Raw genomic sequence first — 22,475 nt, 5'->3', positions numbered from 1 at the left:
TTTGCAGAAATAGTCATTTTGACAGAGCAGCTAAAGTCAGTATCTCTTTCTTTGTTGTCCATTAAATACTTAAGATAATGGGTTATAGTTCCATCAGAGTCCATTTGACGAATATTTCAGGGCTGCCCAGGCAGGCCACAGGTAAGTGTAAATCTCCATTAAGTGAAAACCCAGATCTGAATCCAGACTGTGGTTTTTCTGTCCCTGTGAGCTGGTGTGAGTTAGGAGACCTGTGCAGAGCTGTGAAATCACCTGGCCTTGGAAATACAAAATCACAACAGGGTATTGAAACTGTAAACCAAGACAAACAGTGTGTCACAACCAATTTAGCCAATGACATGGCAAAACAGACCCAGATAAACAGAGGAAGGTATGATCCTTACTTAGGAAATTACTGAATATTCAGAGTCGGGAGACAAAGATGTGAGATGGAGAACATTTCCTTACCAGCCTCCCCTCTGTGCAAATGTCATCAGGCACTGTATTAGCAAATTCATTTTGAAGATAGAGTAGATACCTGTGGTGCTTCCTGTAGGATTTGCCCAGACCCATCCAGTGCACTTCCCCTGCAGATGGAAAGCCCTGTACTTGGTGCCATGGAGTTGGTGCCGTGTCTCTGATGTAACCCCCGGCCCCTTGTATCTGCCCACACTTGCACGTAAGCATAAAATACATTCAGCATATGATTCATTTTGGAGACAAACCTGTTCCTCATCGATGGGGATGACAAACTCTGTTCTCGGATGTCGTGCCAGGTTGTACCCCACAGGGGGTACGGCCTCAGGAACACCCTTGTTCCCTCAGTCCCCTCACCCCGTATCTTTTAGCTCAGTTGTTGTGTACTCAAGAACCATCGCATGCTCATGTCCTCTGCGCCAGCTACCCAGGGATTTGGGAGCTGCAGGGAAAAAAACGTGCTTCTGTTGTGCTCTTGGGCAAGTCCTCTGTCATTCTCCCTGGTTTCCAGAAGCATCAGTAGGAGCAGCATCAGTTCACTTCCATAGATGACCAGAAAAATAGCAATTACTATTCAAGCTGATTGATTGTGTGAATGAACTTAATGCAATACTGCAAAATTAGAACTGAGCCTTGTGCCAGCAGCTGCAATAGTCATGTCTAAATGTCTGGGGTTTGAGTTCCAGCAGTCAAAATGGTATTAACTTTTTTTTCTTCTTCCAGAGAGACAAGAGAACGGTGCTGAACAGTAAGTTGAATCCTTTTCATTGCTTTGAGATCTATCACAGGGCACTTGTAAATGTAGCAGATTTTGCATAGGATCTTCTTTCATCTTTCTCTGTTTAAATATAATAATCAGTTGCCAGCCCAAAGAGAAATATCCTGTTGAAAGTGCTGCACTTGCAGTTATTGTAGACCTGTATGCATGATAAGCAGCTGTTTCAGCATGGGTAGAAATGTGGTGACTCTCAACTGTTTTGCAAGTGGTCATTTTGAAATGGATAAACAGCTTATACTGTGCCACAGGACTCACTGGCCCAGTCTTTTTCTTTTTTTTCCCACTTTTTTCCCCATTGATCCTTCCCCTCTCCCCCCACATCTTTTCCCACTCCCCTTCTTTTGTTCATGTTTTCTTTCTTTTTATTGTGTTTCCTTTTTATTGTGGGTTATTTTTATATTTACTTATTTATATTTATATTTCTTTTGGTCCCCATTATATCATGTTCCTCTGTCCCATCTTGTTTCCACTAGACCATTTGCGTAGGCTCAGTTGAAATAGTAGCGGCATAAGGAGTGTGAGGAGAGGGAAACTGAGAAAGATCCATTAGAAGATATGTGCTAAAGGCCATTGAGCTTGGCAGTGGCCACTTCTATGACCAAAAGCAACATTTGGGCTGCTGATTTACTTGGTAGCCTTGACTCCCTGGGCATCTGAAGTGGTCCTTCTTTGCAATTCAATATGTCTAAAGGGCTTGCATTGACAGAAAAAGTATGACTCCTTTTCCCCAGATGTATCTCCTCTGTGAAGTCCTAGATTAAGCCTGGAGTCATTAAACGTGATTTATTACATATTGTAAGAGAAAGGTATTTTCAGAGATACTGTTATATGGTGTTTTCCACCACCAAGATTTCCACTTCATGACCCCATGCAAAGCCCTTTTTAAGCCTGCCAGTGTAGACTGGAGTAGATGCTGCCTCCTTGGGACCATCATTTTAGAGTTTTGTTTGGCTGACCAACATGTGTGCTGACTGTCTGCTTAAATGTTTTCTGACTTCAACAGGGCCCAGTCAGACAAAGAAGGAGTCAAACTTCTTTCTGTGAAGACAACTTCTTCTGAGACTGGTGAGTGTTGCCTTTGTGTGTATGTCTGTTTCCCTGTCTGAGCTCAGAGAAGAGCAGTTTTTGGGATGTCATTTCTTATAGCAAGCCCATGTTCACTTCCTGTCAGGTCAAAGTCGCTGCAAACAATTCCTCTACAGTGCAAATCCCCAGACTGGGAGCCTGTAGAGCTGCAGTTCAGCTGTTCTGTGTGTGCTGTCAGTACTTGGGAATGAGAAGTAGGACTGGTTTAGGAAAACATTTTTTAAAATCATTGATGGTAAACGATCTAGCGAGGCATGTTCAGGAGTAAAAGTGATCACGGTATTTATCAGCTAGATCTGGCTGTAAAAGGAGGTTTGAGGACTGGTAATATCAAAATCACAGAATGTTCTGAGCTGGAAGGGACCCTCAGGTGAATTTAAGTGAATGGCCCACATGAAGATCAAACCCATAACCTTGATGTGGTTATTACCATGCTCCAACCAACTGAGCTAATATCCCAGGGATCAAAAGGTTTGGAGTCAGTGCTGTATGTAATCAGGGTTCTGTTGGAGTTGGTGTCAGTCAGTGTACAGTGACTGAGCCCTGTACTCAGTCACCCTTTGCATTCAAAATCCTACTCTCATTGCAAATCCCTCTGTCCTGTGCTTCAGGTTCTTACAAAATAAGTGATATAAAGCCTAAAGGAGCAAAGGTTATTCATAACATGCACAAAAGAAAGCAAAGTCTCAAAGGAAAGAGATGGATGGAGTAATAGATTCTGCAAAAAAATGGAGTAGCACAAAATAAGACTGAGGCAGAACAAACTTCTGACTAATGAATCAAAATCCCTAAATCTCTCATGGTAGAGCTAGCCATGGTGATACTTCACACCTTCACCCAATGCTTTCTCAGTCATGTAGGTCCCCCCTCATCTGCAGAAGTCTTTCCATCGCTTACTTCCTACTTTTTAGGTATAAAGCTCTTTTTTTGTCTTTAAGCTTTTTGGCCATCTGTTTCTCCTACTGACATTTCTGAGGTTGACCAATCGCTGCTTTCTCCTTTTGTCCAAATCCTTGGGAAGTCCTCTGAAATACAGCACTTGATCTGAACTATCCTCTGCTTGCTGGACAGGCACAATTTAGACTCTCCAGCCTTCTCTGCAACTCCCAGAAGTTTTCATGCAGTCTAAAACACCTACAGGGCATCTCTGGCAGCCGTTGCAACAAATCAGAGTCGGGCAAGGTCCCTCCCCATGGCCTCATGACACAGAGCTAGGGGTAGAGTGGGACAGGAAGGGCCTGCTCCACCACAGGACACATAATTCTGCCCCACTGTTGGGTTTTTTTGTTTGTTTGCTTGTTTTTTAAACTGAATTAAGTTAGAAACTAATTAATGGACATTTTTTGATTGATTCTGCCCTCATGCCATTTCAGAAATAAAGTGACTTCATTGACAGTAGCAGAAATGTTTGTGGCTTACAGCAGGGTAAACGAGAAAAGACACAGGCTCACTTTTTTTTTCCCCAGATGAGCTCTGGTGCTTGTTAATCAGCTACTGGCTCACGGATTATCTGAGCATCTTCCATCCAGAGGATGCTTGATATTCCTTTATACTGAAGTATGATTTGTGCATGCTATAATTAGAAGGTTTGAGTCATAACCACTTAGAAGACAAGATTCTTGCCCTCTTCTCATTAATACAATTCATATTTAAACTAGCTGCCATTTTCTCTTGAATTCTTACATCATCATATGTTTCAAAATTAAACATGCTTTCACAGAAATTGAAGTCCTGCTTTGCCCAGGTTTTTAGACCCACTTACTTCTTAAATTAAAAGCACTCTGGCAGAGGGGTCTCTTTCTTCCAGAAATATCTGTCACTCATACAGGTATTTCAAATATGTTAGGATGCCTCCCCATTGGAATCAGATTTACTTGCTTCGTTAAAAGCTCAGGCATAAAGGCAAATATTTCTTATAGTACAGACACAAGAACTGTCTGACTCATGGGCCTTCTCACAGCTACTGACAACAATTGCCCTGCATAAAACTTCTTTGCCTGTGTTCTTTCCTTGGTCCAGCTGTTTAAAAAGTGTGTGTTGTGGCTGTCTCTGCACATACCAGCAAAACTACAAGGAGCTGTGAGTAGAAAGACTAAAATTAGAAAGATCTAAAGAGCAGCCTAAACTTTACAGGCAGGGCTACATCATCCTCTCACTATCAATAGGCAGCTCCTCCCTAAGGTCAAGCATATATACAGTGCAATTCTGCTTTGATATGTATTCAAATTAAGCTTTATTAGAAGTATACATTGGGGTTTTTTTTCATTTTTGCTTTTTATTCCAAACAGAAGACTTTGAGATTATATAATTTTGTAAAATATATACAGGACAAATACGGACCTACAAACTGTTCAAGCTAGCAACTTAGAAAGACCCTGTGTCAGTGTTGTGCATAGATCTTGATCAAAGGTTATGGTGAGTTTAATCTTGCCTTATTTTATCTGTCTAAAAACTATGCCAGCTGCACATAGTTGAAAGAGATGTATGTGTCCAGAGGGCTGTTTATCCCATCTGCCTTGAGCTGGAAGGGGCTGACCTGTGGCAGTCCATGGACTACTGAAGGATCCTATTTCAGGACTTCTAAAATTAGGTTCTGAATATGAAATGAAAGGAAAAGGAAAGACTCCATTTTCAGAGACACAGCTGAATTCAAGAGTATTATTTCAAATACCTACAATTAATGTGAAAAGAGTACAGGAAAAGAATGGTTTTCAATTAAGCCTGGACTTATGTAATGTTTTTAATGGTATTACACTAGGTAAAATGGAGCTTTAATATTCTCATTTTTTATAAGTCTTCTTAGAAAGATGGAATTGCTAATGGCTTTGAGCTCTAAGGCACAACTGGTGTAGAATTGATGTAAAGTAAAAAAACCTGAAAACTAAACAAGACTCAGTAAATTTTTCATGCATGTTTGTCAGTGAACTGCAACACCTGATGCAAGATAAGTGCCTCTTCTTGCATCTAACTTGAAAACTCGTCTTGGGTAAAAATGCTCAGGATGCTGAATCGTCTCAGAAGTTTTACACTAAAGTACAAATGCAGGACTTATGGCAGCCATTTCATGTTGGCTGTACAGGCAAATTTAGGGTGACTCTCCCTAGGGAGAATAAATGGTCTTCTACAATACAGCATTCTAGAAAATCTACCTGCAAAAATATTTATTTGAGATTCAACATAGCCCACAGAACTGCACATTTTGCTTGTCAGTGACAGTTATATTTCCTGAGAATATAAGATGAAGGGTTTTAATTGATGACTAAGAGATCAATACCATCAGGCATGAGGTTAAAGTATTGCCTGTCTTGAAAACAGACCTAACTTTTTCTGTAAGGGTTCTTGTGTATTACACTGAGAAACAGCAAGGGTATTGATCACCTTTTTAGGACTGATGAAAAACATCAAGGAATGAAAATTGTTCAGTTACAGAAAGGATAGTAAATAGAAAATTGGGTAAGGCTACTCCATACAGGTGTATGATGCGTGATAGAAGTATTGATACCTGAGTAATGACTTGACAATTTTGTTTTATGGCCCTTGCCTGGAATAACTATTCTAGAGCAGGTAAAATGTATGAAAGGCCTTTTAATGGAAGCACACCAGTTCAATATTCAATGTAAAGTCTTGCAGGGATGTGCAGGTGACATAATATTTCCGGCATGGGTATAATCTTGGCACCTAAGCATAAGCTGATCCAATAAAGCGTGATTTATGACCAGACTGAGCTGTTTTGAGGTGAAAGGGTAGGATATGACTTACTTGGCTTGTAGGGGTATTGCCTGTTCTGCACTGAGTTTGCTGAAAGGCACCTGAGGCTGGAGAAGGGTCTGTGGTACTTGTCTGCATTAGGGCTTCCAAGGATACCAATTGTGGACAAAAATGAAAATTCAAGTGTTGCTACTAAACAGAGATGAGAAAACGTACCAGGCAAAGATGGATATTTGGGAGACACTTAACCTGGTCCATTTGAAACCCCTTTAACCTATTGCAATCGTGCTGGGGAAAGAGACCGTTTAATACCTAGAGGTGCTCTGAGATGGCAGTGCAGTGCACGATAGCATGAACCGAGGAAGCAGAAAAACTTGCATTCTCCATACGCTCCACATCTCTTCCAAAAGCTGCTGCTGTTCAACAGGAATGATGGCCTTAGAGCTGTTATCTGCTGCTTCAACTGAATGTACCTCAGGACAACCCACTGTGGTGCTAGGGCTTGGACATGGAAAATCCTGTGATGTTCTGAAACAATGTGGTGGGATGACATTGTCTTTGTCACTGCTTTCCACAACCCTCCAAATGCTGAGACTAATTGTTCTGCCTCACTCATCAAACCACAGATGTGGTTTTGGAACAATGGGACAAATCAGGAGCTGGTGCAGACCTTGTTTCCTGTTATGTTGAGTACATCTAAGCACAGACCGTGACATTTAAGAAGGTAAGAAATCTTTGGGGCTTACCTCATTATGGACCCAACCAAGGGAAATTTACCCCTGTGAGGGGGTATAGTTCCATAGTGGGCCATGAGGTTTCTCAACATGCATTGGGACTTTGACCTCTTTTTCTTTATATCTAGGATCCAGATGTCTTTAGGAGCAGAAGAATCTGACCCCCTAGATGAGACACTCTGTCAATGGAAATTCCCTTCCCTCTTCCAATTACTTGCAAGATAAGCAGTGTAGGTCAGTGAAGAGCAGTCTGCTGGCATGCTGCATGCTTAGGAACAGTAAGAGTGGGTGTTCCTGCTAATGTAGGATATGATACTGATTTTTTCTGTTTCCTATTCTGAGATGTAGTTTCAGGGTCTTATGTTTTTCCCCCTGCAGGTAGAACACCTAGATGCCGCTTTGTAGGAAAGGTTCACCTTGCAACAGAGAAAGATGTCAAGTACCTCCCTCCCTTTCCTTTTCTTTCTCACTTTCTGATACTCTATTTTTTTAACCTTGTATTGTATAATAGCCTGAAGTTGTGTTTCTTTCTTCACAGAAACTGTGGAGTAAACTTTCTTAGCTCCTTACAGCTTGTGGTTGGACTCTGTTTGTGTTTACTCTCACCACCAAGTTCTGACTGCACACACTTCCAGCTGAAACTTTTGGACAAAACCATAGTCAAAAACATAGTCAAACTGTAGTCAAAACAGCATATGCTTCCTGCTGTATTTCTAATTTGACTTGTGAGCTGTGCATATTTTCAAGGGTTTTTAAAGCAGTCTTAGATTCAGACTGCTGAGGGTCAGGTGATGTTTTCCCCTGTGAAGCATTTGCTGACTTTACAGCCTGCAGTTTTCTGAGATGCTCCTCATGAGGGAGCCACCTCCCACTCTTTGCTGCCCATTCGGCAGCAATTGCCTTCCTGTCCTTCACCTGAACTTTTCCACACACCCTCTCTCTGCCATGGGGAATTTTTCAGATCCTTCTGTCGTGCTAGCCATAGCGAGGAGCAGTTTGCAGGGAAATGGTGAAGTGTGTGGCAGGGGAGCTGCAGTACATTGCAGGTGCTGGACCCACTGGCCCACATCAAACCTAGCTACTGGTTCCCAGTTAATGCTGTTCTCCAGCATCTGTAATACACCCCTCTTTCTTTTATTTCAGCATGGTAAAAACAGACATTTTTTTCCCTGTGTCTGCAGAGGTAGTTTTATACTTTTATAAAAGATAGGCTTCTGCAATCAGATTTTATGGAAAGCTTGCTTTAATTCTTTGCTCCAAACCTGAGTGCCACTTACCAGCAATTTCTCAGCAGCAGATATTACAGTGAAATAACAGCACAATTAATTTCTTTCTTACAGACAATGTAATTTGAGATGCGGTACAACCTATTTTTTATGTGAAAGACTGTTTTTACATCCTTTTTCTTCCAGCTTTCCCAGTAATGTCAGAGGGCTTTACCCAGGTCAAAGGCTTTCTGTACTCATAGTACTCAGTCTGTACTCTCTTTTATGTCATGATGTTCTGCAGTGCGTGTGTATTCTGAATACTATATTCAGATTCTGAATCAAATGTGGAGGGGCAGGGGAAGAGGGCCAGTTGTAGTGAGATTAATCCAATATCCTTCCACAATGGTGAGACAAAGAAATGTTTGTTTCAGAGCTTCAAAACTGACCTTATTGTAATCTGTAATTTCAGTTGATTGTACCCATTACTTATTCAGGTACATGGGCATCAGGATGCAACATTAATAGTTAGAAATGGATATATTTGTGAGGGAAAAATCAAAACAAATACTGCACAAGTGAAATTTTAATTAGGAATAAAACCCTGCATTTTCACTGCAGCACTATTTCTTTCCTGGCTATCTTTCAGCTTGGAACAGCCCTCAGTATCCATGTACTCAGTCTACCTTCCATGAACTCAAAACAAGTATGTTGAAGGATGAGGATTTATGAGTACAAAAGTTGTTTTTTTTTTCTTTTATGTCTTCCTTATCTTTATCCTTTTGAACCACGGCCTTGTTTTAGAGGAGAATGTGTGCAGGGTGTATCGGATCAGGCCCAGTGCTTACGCTGCCAATTTCTTTGGGTGGATCAGTGACCAAGGCTCTAGCAGAAGTGTTCAAAGGGTAGCCACATGGAGGCTGTGTGTATGAAAGACCTGTGCTGTATTGTAGTGGTTGCTGCAGCACTGACTCCTTTAGTACTGAGGCTAAGAAACCATCATCTGAGCCAGCTGTACCTGCTCGGACCTTGGATCTATGTAGCCTCAAATCCTGTCACTGAGGGTGGATCACATGAGGTGTGAAAGGAAGCGTGACAAACAGGAAAGGACTCCAATAGCCTGTCCTCCACCATAGTCTTTCAGCAGTCCGTGGCTTGGAGACATCCTGAATCAGACTTTGTATCCTTGGTGTTTCACAGATTTCAGTGGCTATTAATTCCACAAATTTGTCTGGTTTGCTGTGATATCTGCAGCCTCCTGCAGCAATGAACCTGATAGTTTGACTAGAGATCTGTCTGTTATATGACAGTAATAGTTAGAGACCTCATGATGCCTATGTCTTTGTTTTTGCAATCCAATTTCAGACAAAAATCAACAAACAGATGCAACACTGGAGTATGAGAGGGAGAATAAAAGGTGTAATGTGAGGCTTTGCATGTCAGCTAAAACTTCCACATCAGTATCTGACTTCATTTTCCAAATATTCTGCCTAAGGCCTCTTTCTCAAACTGTGCATCATTTCTTTCAGTTTTTGTAGAAGTGCGTGATATATGTGAGGTTGGCTTCTCACTGCCCTCTGCCAACCTATCTGAGCCCACAACTCCTCCTCCATCAGGAGAGGTGTCACAAGGCAGGACCACAGGTAAAGGGGGTCACGTAGCACTTGCAGCTGTGCAGTTGGTAGCACTTTAAATGCACCAAATACTTTCTTCCAGTTCCCTTCATCTCCCATTTTTCTGAGGCTGCACACTTACTTTTCAAGGTGGACAAATGTACAGTGAATTTTCAACCCATTATCAGAAAGTTATTGCCATACTATCCATCAAATTGGATCAGAATATCAGAACACCAACCAATACCTTTATTCAAGATGCTGAATACCTATATAGTGAGCAGCTGACAGTTCAGGTTTCTCCTGATACCTTCCATCTCCTGCTGCACAAAACTAGAGTTTGTGTATCATCTTTCTCTAAATGCATAATTCAGAATAAATAAAATCCCAGTTTTTCACTGACGATGTTGTGCAGCAATTTTGCTCTTGTTGGTATATTTTGTGGAACTGCACCCTTTCTCTTTCAATGATGGCCTCAAGTTGCACCAAGGTAGTTTAGATTAGATATTAGGGAAAAATTCTTCACAAAAAGGGATGTTGTTGAAACAGGCTGTCTAGGGCAGTGACAGAGTCATCATTCCTGGAAGTGTTCAAAAATGTGTAGATGTGGCACTTGAGGACATGGTTTAGTGGTGAACATGGTGATGTTGCTGGGTTGATGGTTGGACTTGATCTTAAAGGTCTTTTCCAAACTTAACAATTCTATGATTCTGTGACAGCCTTCAAAGGATCCAGGTAATCTATCTGGACTGGTTGAGCACCTCCAGTGCACCCTCTATTTTCTCAGTCACCAAAAACTTCAGTATGAAATAATTTCTTCAATCTATTAAAATGCCGTCTGTTCTAACAAGCTACTGAACACAAGTATTTAGTTTTCATTTCCTTTATGGGAAGCAAGGTTTAACCCATTTGTTTTGGTGGGTGATGGTTTGGGGGCAAGTTTGGGTTTTTTTCAGTCTTGGAACCTGTTTGTGTCAGTTAAGGCTGTTTTGAGATCAATATAAATGTCTTCTTACTTGCACCTAGTCTGAATGTTCTTCTTGGTTTGCTCTTTGAGTTGCATCTGGATATTTAGCAGAACATCAAACTGCTGAACCATTGAACTCCCAAACTGATCTGGACACGTCTCTGTGCAGTCTCCGGGCATACTGCAGCCCTGTATCTAAACCCATCCATTACCCTTTTATCTCTTGAACAGAGAGCATCTGTGACCACTTCTTCTCCAGTGTATAATCATTGTCTCATCGTCACTGAATTGTTGGCTGGCACTAATGATCACAGACCTTAGGACAAAAATATCTTCAGGCATATTTGCAACCATGGAGCAGCCATAACTTGGTTTCGTTTCACAAGTCTTGCAGGCTCCTGCCCTCTTGGAAGTGCAAAGCAACATAGAGCATCCCTGCCTGCATCCATTCCTCACCAGACATTGATATTATAGGGGACACTGTTCACTGTTCCAGAGATAAAGTGTGTAGCACCAGGAAATCTGGATAGGGCGTGAGTGTCTGTGTGCTGCAGTCTCAGGGTGTGCAGAAAGGCAGAGTCACCCTCCCTGGCCTGGCTACCGCTGTGGGCAGGTACCACTCAAACACTCTGCCTTCTGCAGCCAACGCTGCTTGCCCATTTCATACTCTGATCCAAGGTCTAGTGGCATAAATGGGATGTAATCAGGGAGCTACGTTGACTCTGGAGCCTGCCCTTAGACATGTTATTCTCCTGGGGTGCTTCCATGTGAATCTGTCTGCAGAAAAAACAGCTGAGAGTGGAATTGATAGAAAAGTACTGATATTTATTACCACTATTGAGTATCTTCTGCATGGTAATATATTTCACAATTAATTTCTCCATCGCCTTCTTTTTTAAATAGTTTTGCCAACTTCTCTCTTTCATTCTCTATTTAATCTTCTATTTCTACATATTAAGCAAGGAAAGTAGAGACATGCAGAAGGGGAAAAGAACTAAAAAAGAAATGAGCGTTCTTGAAAATATCATTCCTTTGTTAGTATAAAACTGTGCAATATTTGAACTGGTTCACTTTATTTTAGCTTTTCAAAACAAGATTTTTATCTAACAAAAAATATGCCTTGTTAAGATGTTTCAGTTTTTTTCCTAGAAGAAACCTGTGATTCCCTTTTCTCTACCTGAAATGTGACATGATCAGAACTTCTGAAGCTCTATCTTAGCAACACTTCAAAATTACTTTAAAATATTTTTTTCCAAAATTGAACCCTTGGGAAGTGAACACAATTCCAGCACATTATTGTTGAACAGTTTTTAGCAGATACCAAGTCTTGTACTCATCTCCAAAAAGCTGGACTAAATTAAAGAGCCTTTTTTGCTGTGAAGAAAAGCTGTTGGAAAACTATTGATAAGTCTTTTCCATTCTCTTCAGGAGTGCAACTATTTAATTTGGCTGCTAATCATTTAAATGCCTAATCAGTGAATTTTTCTATAATCCTAACTTGTATTACAATTTGCAACCCCAGGCCCTTGATCATTTGTAGCTTTTTAACACATATTCACTTCTCCTGGAATGTAATACATCACTTCCTTGCCTCTCATGTGTGCATGAGGAATTAAATTGTCTCCTGCAGGTGAGCAGGGAGGCAGAAGGCAGTTTCCTGGAGGCATTTGGGTTTTCCCACCCTCATGCCTATCTCCATGTGGCTCTGGACAGTCTGTGAATGCCACTCCCTGTTCATCTCCATGTACAAATCTCTGACACAAAGTAATTCCACTGCCATTCCTGAGTCATGCCCTTGGAAACGGGACATCTGTAAACACGTCCTCATCTGGATTCTTATTTGCCTGCCTGTAACTGCTGGTAGTGCCTCTGCTTCTCCAGGGAAGGAGGATTGAGAACTGTGTGAAGTTCTTAAATATTCATCCTTCTGCTTTGGAGGAACTGAGCTGATGTCAGTGTTACTGGCAAAAATTAATTTTATAGTTCTATCTTCTTATTTTTATAGTTCAATGTTCTAATCATAGCTATAAATTAATTAAAGTCTTATTCCTCTTCAACCTTGGAAAATACATTGTGGTAGTAACCCACCATTTTTGAGCAAATCACAGGGGAGATAATCGATAAACTAGGAAGAGTACTAAAAATCTATCGTGTGAACAATTTTTGGCATTAAGTAAATCTGACAAGGAGACTGGCTGGTTTGTACAGTGGTCAGTGATGTGTTCCTGCTAGACTCATTGGTCCTTTTGTCTTTCCATGTTTATCTGATGCAAATATATTTTCTGTTTCTTAGGAGAGCACTCATCTCATGGGAAGAATAAAACTCGGCAACTCTTCACATCTCAGCAATAAATATGTAAGTTCATAGCCTTTGTTTTCCATCCCATAACATTAGTGATTGTCAGTCCCTTTAATACTTTTTAGTCTCAGTATTGTGCCACATAACTAAAAAAAAGGGTTAAAAATGCAAACCAAAAAGAGCAATGACTTAAGTTGGCAGCAGCCTCAAGGAAAAATGTCTTAAAGAAAGCTCAGCTTGAGCACACCATCGTGACCAGATTCACAGGCAAACTGAAGAAGCTTCCAGCTCCAGAGACAGACCTATATAGGCAAGAGCATGTGACTTTAACTGTTCAGCATTTCCTGGATGTAAATCCCTGAGTGAATTTTCTTTCTGTTTGTGTGAGAAAGAATAGATTTTTAAAGGCAGATACCTATTAAAAAAAAATATTTGGTACCCAGAAATTTTTTGCTCCTTTTTTTTTCCATGAAAAATCGGAATCTTTTTCACTTCATGAAAAAAGCCAGCACTTTGATTGAGGTAGTTTATTACCTCTTGAAATCCTTGGTGGTTAACATACACAGCAAGTGCTGGATGCTATTTTTATGTGTGAGAGGGCAGAGAGCATCAGAGCACCTCTGAAACCCAGGTTTTGATGTGGGCACTGCATTGTCCTTCATGTATGAAGCTTTCTCAGGCACCACAATATCCACTTCCCATGGAGCTGCTTCTGTCGCTTGTGGAGAGCTGTGGTCCTTTGCTGAGGGAGAAGGAAGCAGCTGTGGGAAGGGTCCTATGTGACCAGGGTAGAGCAGGAGGTAGGGGAGAAGGATGCTCTGAGGAGCTGGGTGTCCCAGCATGTGTGGGATGGACCCAACAGAGGCTCTGGCAAAGCCCAGCCTCCCACCAGCACTGTAGGATGAAGCCCCTCTAGAATGGGTCCCATCACCCTCCACTGAGAAATACCTGGCTGACCAGAGATGTGAGGAACATCTTTGATGGTTTTGACCTATTCTCATTTCCTCTAGCATGCAGAGACCGAGCTTTCCTGATGCCAATAAAAAGGACAAAATTACCTCCTTTGTTCCTTGAATTAGAGCAGCAGAACGCAGTTTTGCCTACATTATTGAAAACCCAGAGGTGGTTCAGTATGTGTGGATGCAAGACAATGGCCTGGACAATGAATTTAATCCTTATTGTCTAACCCATATTGGATTTATTCTGTGTCTTCCATTTTAGCTTGCTCTTATGTTCCTGAACAACCTTACCTGGAATAATAATCCTGAGATACTCTTGTCATTTCAGATGTGAAGCAGCCTGTTTTATCACGATATCCAGGAACATCCCACCAAAGTTGCATTTCAATGGGAAATGTGGAGCAGCTGAAGCTTTTTACCATCAGGGCACTTGTGTTAATGACCAGGTTTTGACTTCTAAATCTCAAGCATCTCCTTTCCCTTCTGGAAAGACATGTAATTTTTTGATGGCTTAATTACTGGTATATCATATATATTTATTATTTTCACATATAGTAAAAGCAGGGAAACAGGTTGAAGAGAATGTAAAAAGAAGAAGGGTGAAGATAATGTAAAAATTAGGTGATGTTTGCATAGTAGCTACTAAAAATGTTTTCTGCACACAGAGGAAGGAATATGTCAGTATACTTTGTTGAACTTATGGTAGCTAGGGATCTTTTAATTGTATGTAGCAGAATACAAACAGGGCCTGACCCTTGAAACAGGACTGGGCAAACAGCCACTATGAAAATTAATTCAGTGTTTTCCATGAGACTCCTCACTGTAGCACATGCTTTGCTTGTCACAAATGTTTACAGGGTGGGATGCCCGGCTGAGATGCTGAAGTGTGTGCTTGTTTTCTGTGAAGGGAGGAATATACCTTGCACTGAGGCTCTTTTAAATTCTGTAAATTACTGAATATAATCCTTGTAATGTAGCAGGCAATAGTTGGTTTTCACCTGTTCCTTGGCTAATTGCATTATGTGTGCTACAAATATGACTCCCATATAGCCTGGGGCACACAGTGGGAATCAGCAAGGGAAGCAATTTCACAGATGAACCTTCGTCCCTGTGTTCTGAGTAATGCATTGGATTCCTGTGGGTTATTGAATAACTCTGGAAGTTTAGAGAGTGTTTCAAGTGCTAGTTACAGTAGCTCTTAATTTGTACAGAGCTGGCAGTTCCAAAATATCAAGTAGTGCTTCTATCTGCATGTACCCTACCTTTCTAGAACTATAAATGTTTGAAAGTTGTATTACTGTGAGCATCTGCTCAGTCTCAATCCACTGACTGGTAGCATTCCAAGAATTACTTTTTTTTAAATTGAAAATTGAAAGAAGACAACTGTTGGTCTAAGTGTAGGACCACGATCCAGGATGATCATCTAAGTTTTGTTACCTATTGATGCAACACTTTTGAGGAACTTCTCTCTCCAATTTCCTTCTCTGAAATATTAAAACTTGCCCAGCATTATGGTAAGAGACTGAGCAGATTTATTAGTTCATGTCTATAGACAAATCTGAAAAGTGTTTTTTTCCCTGTGCTTGGCCATTGCTCTTACTTCCACTTTGTTGGATCTGACAATCTTCTGTCTTAGTGGCACCATGGAAGACTTTTGATGAAGCTTGATCAAAGATGGGGAACAAACAAGTGTCCATGCTTCAGCTGAACTTACGTGGTTCATTCAGGTATTCCTGGATCACTTGTGTTCTTCAGGAGCAGAGGAGTCTTGGATGCCTACTTTGGAAAGGTCAGGCCATCTGAAATATGCTAGTTGGCATCTACAACTATTCTGGTTCCTGATTGATGAAGTTTCCTTCAAAAAAAAAGCAGTCACTGTGGATTTTCATGTTGATTAAAAACCCAAGATATTTTGTGGTATGTTGTACAGTGAAAGGACAGTAGAAAAAAGCAGAGAAAGATTGTGAAATACCTGTTTGTGTTTTTGTGCAAAATACTTTCAGAAAATACCATGTTGCGTCAAGAAAAAAAAAATGTACTGCCTATTAAAATGTATTATCTTTATTAAGTAGCTATCCTTTTCTGTTTGCAGAAATGTAATCCGTTACCCGTGTCTAGCACAACTATTGTCCATTACTCCACATTCCTGTATCACAGAATGAGCTGGACCCTTTCTGACAAGCCTGGAGAGCAGGCATTAGATATTCTGGGCATGGTGGTGGCAGGAGCGCCATGAAACCTTGCAGAAGGCATGCTGGAGGTGGCAAGTGGAAACTCCTCCTCATTACAATCAGTGATGGGGAGAGAGCAGGCCTCTGCAAATCCTGATGCTGGAAAAGTGAAAAACACCAAAACAGGGAAGGTGTTTGGGCCCTTCATGATAAGGGGCACGGCAGACAACCAACTCATCAGAAGGCTGGGAAACATCTCTCAAAGGGACTGACTTGTGCTGAGTGTGTATCAAGTAAAAGAGGTGAGTTTAGTGGAGAGCGGAAATAAGAGCCTGAGATCCTCTTAACCCCTGAAATTACAAAACTTGTAGTAAAGGGAGACATATGAACTTCCATGCTTGTTAAAAATCACAAGGGAATTAATGTTGGTATGAAGGAGAGAAGACAGATTTGCTTGAAGGATATCTGTAAAGCACAGAAAGGATTTGAAAGAATATTTGGGGCACTTCTGCAGGGCTGGAGGTGCTGGAATTGGCTTTAATGGGAAGTGATGAACTGTCTGCAGAGAGAGCTCAGTATTTAAAGAAGTTACATGCAATGGATCAGGTAGATGAAAAAGAAATGAAAAATCAATTCAGGTTGTCTGGCTCAACAGCTCCACTGTAATACATGTCTAAAAGAGCCACTACAGTTTTTCTAGCCACTAGTATGGCAAAAAAAGCCCCCAAAAGTTAAAGTTGGTCCTCCACTGTGAGTTTCGTCTGTATGAGAATACCAGGAAAATGGATCTATATTTGTAAAAGTCTTTTCACTAAAGTTTGGTTAAATCCTCTGTGGACAGTCCTATTTAAATTTTGTGTTCTTCAGCTTCTGTGTCCTAATTTGCTAAAGCAGTAAATGACATCCACTTCACTGTGGAATGAACATGCCCACAGAAATGTAATTGAACTGGATCTGCTTACAAATTAGTTCAGCTCGTGAGTTACTTGTTGAACAAGTTTGTAGGTCGAGTATATAATTCTGATCTACATGTTACAATCCAAGACTAAAGAACGTATTTGGGTGGCAAAGACTTTGGGGTATCATTAATCACTGCCAGCAAAGTGTGCAGGGCTCAGTTTTGCCAGGAGAAAGTGTTTTCAGCACTGCTTATCTCAGGCTCAACTTGGGAAAGCCAAGTCACTGTTTTCAAGCACAGAAAAGTTTCCCTGGGCTCTTCCCAGAGTCTAACCCTGCTCAGTAAAAAGCTTTGCAATATTTTGGGAGTGACCAGTTGCAGCATGCTGGGATTTCGGACCCAGCTCTAAACAAGACAAGTGGGCACTGAAGGAAAAGAACCAACCAAACAAAAAACCCCATGTGGCACAGTCTATTGACTATTGGCTTTCTACCCTAAGATGCTGTATCAAGTAACTTATCTGACTCACAGACAGAAAAATGCTTTTGTCATTATTTACAGGGAAAAGGTCTAGAAATGAGAAAAACAACATAGAAAAGTTGAAAATAATTATTTCTAAAAGGTAAATGCTGAAGAGGTAGGCATGAAATGCTTTTCAAGCACAAGCAGCTTATTAGCCTTCTAAGTACTTACATTTTATTCTCACACGTTTGGCCGAGGGCCTCATGTTGGCTGCTTGTGAATGGGCCAGTCTTCTGGGGTTTATTCTGCTTATTGGATCACAGGAATGATTCTGATCCTTGACACTCCATTGTTTGTGGACAGAATTATTTCACAGGCACTGCTCAGAAAGTTGTTTAAATGAAAAATATTCCTTGGCCTGTTTGTTGTGGGAAAGTTGTATGGCCTGCCAGCAAGGCTGTTGCAAGGGAAAGCAGTAGCCCTGTCAGGATACTTCACCTTCCATAAGCCCCAAAGGCACCTGTGGTTTTGGAATGACTCCACCCCACTGAAGAGGGGTGAACCATTTCACTGCATACCAGTGCACAGTAGACTTAGAGAAAGGCATAAAGCACATCAGTCTCACTGGCTCGGGACAGGGAGGCCATTGGCAGCATCTGTGACACTCCTTGGTTGTCAGCAGCCAGCAGATATGGCTTTTCTGCAGTGCCCTGTGGTGACAGCACTGCCTTCACAGCCGTCCCCTCAATTTCTGGGCAGAGTGCTGGCTATTGATTTGCTGTTGGATTTCTGCAGTGCTCCTGGGAGCTCACTCACCAGCGCTGAGTGAGCCTGGCCTCAATGCTGTGCCCCGGCATGCTGGGCATCTCCAGCACGCTGCCTGCAGCAAAGCACTCTCCTCAGGACGCTTTGAACATACATCTCAGGACCTCTCTGGCACCATTAATTACGGCCCTCAATTTTTTCCAATTAGAACCCTATATGTAATAAAATAAAAGAGCTTAAAGATTGCTCTATTGATTTCCAGTTGAGGCAGCTTTTCCGTTTATGGCCAAGGACAATCTATAAAACACAGACTTTAATTAACCCTGGTGAGTGCAGCTGACATGAAATGTCAATACCCTCAAAATTTTCAGCATAGACAGCTGAAGGATCTTCTCAGCTCCCTCACATCCACTCTGCATGTTCCCTGGGTGGAGAGCCACAGTAGAGGCACTTCCCTATCAGGCTGCACTGGAACAAGGACAGAAACCTCTCTGCTACCACAAACATGTTTATTGCTGGCTGTGCTGGCCGTGCCTGTGGATGTGCCTCTGTCTTTGCTTCATCTTGAGGGCTGGACAAGACCTTAAAGGTCCCTTCCAAGCCAAATCATTCTGTGATCTTCTCCCCCCATGGCTTTGCAGGTAGGCAAGACAAAGACCCACAAGTAGCCTGGTGGTGGCCTACAAGGGACACCCAGCAGGTCCTGCTGGGTCCTGGGGACCCTGTGCCATGGTGGGCAGCTCTGGGGCTGTTCTTCAGGCATCCACAGGTAACCCCTTCGTTCCGCGGCTGTCACATTGTGGCCGCTGCGCTGTGCTGGGCCTGTTCCCTGGAACAATGTCCTGTAATTTAAAGGTGTTAAGCTGCATAGAGCTTAGTCTGTTATTTGAGGTCAAAGCTACTGAGGTGCCTCAATAGGGTAGCCTCATCAAGAGTTCTGATGCACTTCAGGACCTGCGTGGGTGGCAAAATTCCAAAGAGAGGAGCAGCAATCAGGACCTCTGGCTGGTCAAGAGTGAAACACAAACCTGCCTGTGGGAAACTGCCTCACTGCCTTGCATGGAGGGGCTTCTGTAGCAGCAATGTCAGCTTTTGGGGCCACATCATGGCACTCAAAGGAGCAGCACTAAACAGTGCAGCTACAGAACTCAATACCACAAAAAACCACGCTAAATAAAACTGGGAAGAAAGGTAGTGCTATGTGGGCAAGGAGCATTTCATCGGTTTCCATCTCTGCTTTCCACAGAGCATTTATTTTCTCCAGATTTGGTGCTTTCTGATAGAAAAGCAACTGTGTTACTGTGTTCTTTATTATTATTAACAACTTTCACCTTTCTCATGTCATCAGTAGGACACTTCCCTGGTCAGGGCTGCTGTTTTTCTAATGAATGTGGCTCATTTGTCTGTTTCCCTCCCTCCCCGCTCTGCTTTTTGTCTGCTTGCTCTTTGGGTAGTAATTTGATGTATTGAGCTCTCACCACCTCCGCTGCCCCCGGGGCTGAAGTTCTGACAATGCTAAACAGTTAAAATGCAATGCAATTAGAGGCAGTACAGAACAGCAGAGAATAAGCCAGCAAAAATTCAGTCGTGCATAACGCTGTGGAGACTGTGTGGCTGTCAGTCTCCAACTCCAGGAGATAATTTGGGCTTTTTAAGAAGCAATAATTGAGCCTTTTGCATATGCTGCGGTTATGAACTAGTCAAAAGTCTGTTTGCTCTGCACCCTGGAGTACCAGATGGATTGGATTGTCCCTGCAGGTCTTCGGGGGCTGCCAGCTTCATACTTCAAGACTTTTCTAGCTCCTGTACTTGTAAGTTGTTCTTCTGACAACTCTTATGCATACAAGCACCTTGTCTGAATTTAGCTGGCAAAGTGAGGAAGGAAGGGTGAGGAAGAGCATACCAAACTAAATCCACATAGCTTGGGGAGTTCAGAGCCAGAGCTGAACTCTGCTGCCACATCATCCAAAGAAAAGCTGCATGTGAGAGAGAAAACCACCTCAGACCTTCAGCCCTCAGAGTATGGTAAGTGCTGTGTGCTGCAGGTCAGGCTGCAGCTGTCCCATGCCAGCCAAGCTGGTCACACTCGGAATCTTTCAGTCCTGTTTTCACAAATCCCACGTGCGCATTTCCAAAGAAGACTCGGTACTAGGAAGCTCAACAAAGAGCTGCTACTAGAAAAAAAGTAATCGGAGGGAGACTTTTCCCTTGGGATTTAGCAGCTGACCTCAGTGGAGCACGCACCTGATGGAAAGAGCAGAGAGCAGCAGCTGCTCTGCTGACGATCGGGGATGATTGGAGTTGCAGGTGAAATCCCGAAGGTGAGTTACAGAAATGTCTAAATGCCCCCCCCCCCTCAGTCAGAGCCCCTGCTTATGGAATGGGGAGCAGGAGGCAGGATGGGAGGAAAAGCACCTACTGGGTACAAACCCCTTATCAGCCCCAGGCTTGCTGGGCTTGCTTACCACACTCTCCCTAGGTCGCTTCCTCACATCCCCAAACCTGTGGGCATTCATTGCAGAGAGGGATAGAAAAGACTTAATCCTACTGCACTATAGTTTTAGTTCTGCTCAGTGCTCGGCATGAAGGGCCTGGCCTAAACCTCTGGAAGATGGAGATCAAAGGGGCCAGGATATGAACCAGATTGCACTTTCATGCTGCTTAAGCCAGGTGCTTTTAGGAGCCATGGCAAGCTGTCACACACCTGTGCCAGACTGTGCATGGCCAAGGGGCTGGGAGAGACACCAGGGGCCCACTCCACAGGGAAGCTGGCCCTGAGGCACTTGTGTTCCCCATCACCCCAATAATTTCTTTCAGGTGCCACTACTGTGTATTAACTGGGAAGATTTTGCCTCCCATCTCACCCTCCCTCTCTCCCAGGTAGGTTTCTTATTGTTGGGTCTGCTTTGCACCCTCCTAAATGCTTCTCTTGGCAGAGGATGGAGGCTTTGGGGCATCTTCCATCCTCCAAAAACCTGGACATATTTGGGTCCCCTTCAGTTGCCCAAGCTTGGCTGCCAGCTTAGGAGCAGGAAGGCTGAGCAGTGGGAGGAGGGGTTTGCTGGGGGTCTGTGCAGTAGTTCAGTACATTTCAGTTCCTAGTGCTTGGCACGGGATGATGATGGGTCTCAGTGAGGGGGAAAATTGTTACTGTCCTGTTGCCGCGTTCCTTCCCTTTGGAGAGGTGCTGCTTTCATCTGCTCCCTCAGGCAGGCCTCTTCTAAAAAACCACAGTGTTACAAAGGACAAAACATCCACCCCTCTCCAGGCTGTGCCTGCTGCCCTCACACAGCCATGAAGGTGTCTGCACACTGAGAAGAGCCCCCTCCACACAGCCAGCATCAAGCTCTTTACCTAAAAACATACGGTTCAAAACTCCATTTTAAGATTGGTGTTCAAGGTGGGTACCCAACTCCCTGTTCCCAGTGCCCAGCTTCAAAACCTGTACATGATGCAATCCAGAGTGATGCTTGCCCCTTCAAACAGTTCCTCACAGCTCATAATTTTTAGACTTCTTTTAGACAGCATTTTAGCGGTTCTTTGAAACTTTGCTGGCCTGAAGCAGTAGCATGCACAGGACCGCAACACAGTGAAGGTGATGGAAGAATGTGGAATGAGAAGCATAAACAGGAGTTGGGCAGGTGGGGAGGGGCCAGCCTGCTGCTTCATGCAATGTCTTGAGAGCAAAGGTAAGGGGTGGCTTTTGATAAATGAAGAATGCCAATATGCTGCATCTCTGCTTTCTGGGCTTTCAAAGCTCCAAAAAAAACCAATTCTCCTGTGCCTACAGATCAATAATGGAATGAGCTGTTTGGGGATTGTCCCCTTGGTGAGGTGTGCCCCACATACTCCTTGGAGGAACTTCCACAGAAGTCATCCCTGTGCCATCTGTAGTCTGGAAAACACATCCCAGCCTTCCTCCACGTGGCTTTGTTAAATACTGCCCTCTTCAACACAGCAGGGCTGGGTCAGCTGTGATGGTGCTTTGTGCACACACTCAGTTTTCTACCTCCACACAGGTCATAAATTAAAGTATAAGGAGGAGGAATCCTGACACTGAAAAAGTCAGTGGGGTCCTGAATCCCTGGGGCAAGCGGGTGTGAATTTATGTACCTGTGCATCGTCTTGGGGAATGAAATTAAAGTGTGTCGCCCTCTATTTTCCTGGAGTGCACCAGGTGATCTGATAAGATTGTAGCTGTCTCTGAGGGACTGCAAGGCAGATGCGTGGGTCTGATGGGGAGATAAAGAGCCTTGCTTTCTTGCACTTGGAAAAAACTTGTCTGAAAAAACTGCAGCTTTCTGAGCCTTGCCATTGATTGCAGAGTGGAGGTGACTTCTAGATCCAGAAATGCTTGGTTTAAAATATTCCAGA

General features: G+C 42.8%; 1 protein-coding gene across 5 annotated transcripts in view; it reads left to right on the top strand.

Moving 5' to 3' along the window:
* LOC138109580 (mucin-22-like) overlaps positions 1-15,873 on the top strand; it is a 53,894-nt gene extending 38,021 nt beyond the window's left edge. Inside the window, exons 11-14 of one of the 5 annotated variants that reach the window (XM_069013242.1) lie at positions 1,180-1,204; positions 2,238-2,299; positions 12,841-12,903; positions 14,134-15,873. In XM_069013242.1, the coding sequence (XP_068869343.1) occupies positions 1,180-1,204; positions 2,238-2,299; positions 12,841-12,899 (146 nt within the window). In that variant the 3' untranslated portion in view covers positions 12,900-12,903; positions 14,134-15,873. Of the gene's footprint in view, positions 1-1,179; positions 1,205-2,237; positions 2,300-2,405; positions 2,505-3,341; positions 4,036-6,654; positions 6,753-6,890; positions 7,056-12,840; positions 12,904-14,133 lie in introns of those variants that run through there. The other 4 variants (XM_069013241.1, XM_069013245.1, XM_069013246.1 and 1 more) reach the window with 4 other exon arrangements.
* Positions 15,874-22,475: the final 6,602 nt, after the last annotated feature.

Source organism: Aphelocoma coerulescens, chromosome 4 (assembly GCF_041296385.1).
Source record: "Aphelocoma coerulescens isolate FSJ_1873_10779 chromosome 4, UR_Acoe_1.0, whole genome shotgun sequence".
NCBI lineage: Eukaryota > Metazoa > Chordata > Aves > Passeriformes > Corvidae > Aphelocoma > Aphelocoma coerulescens.
Note: the sequence above shows the minus strand (reverse complement) of the source record. Positions and strands in the feature narration are given on the sequence as shown.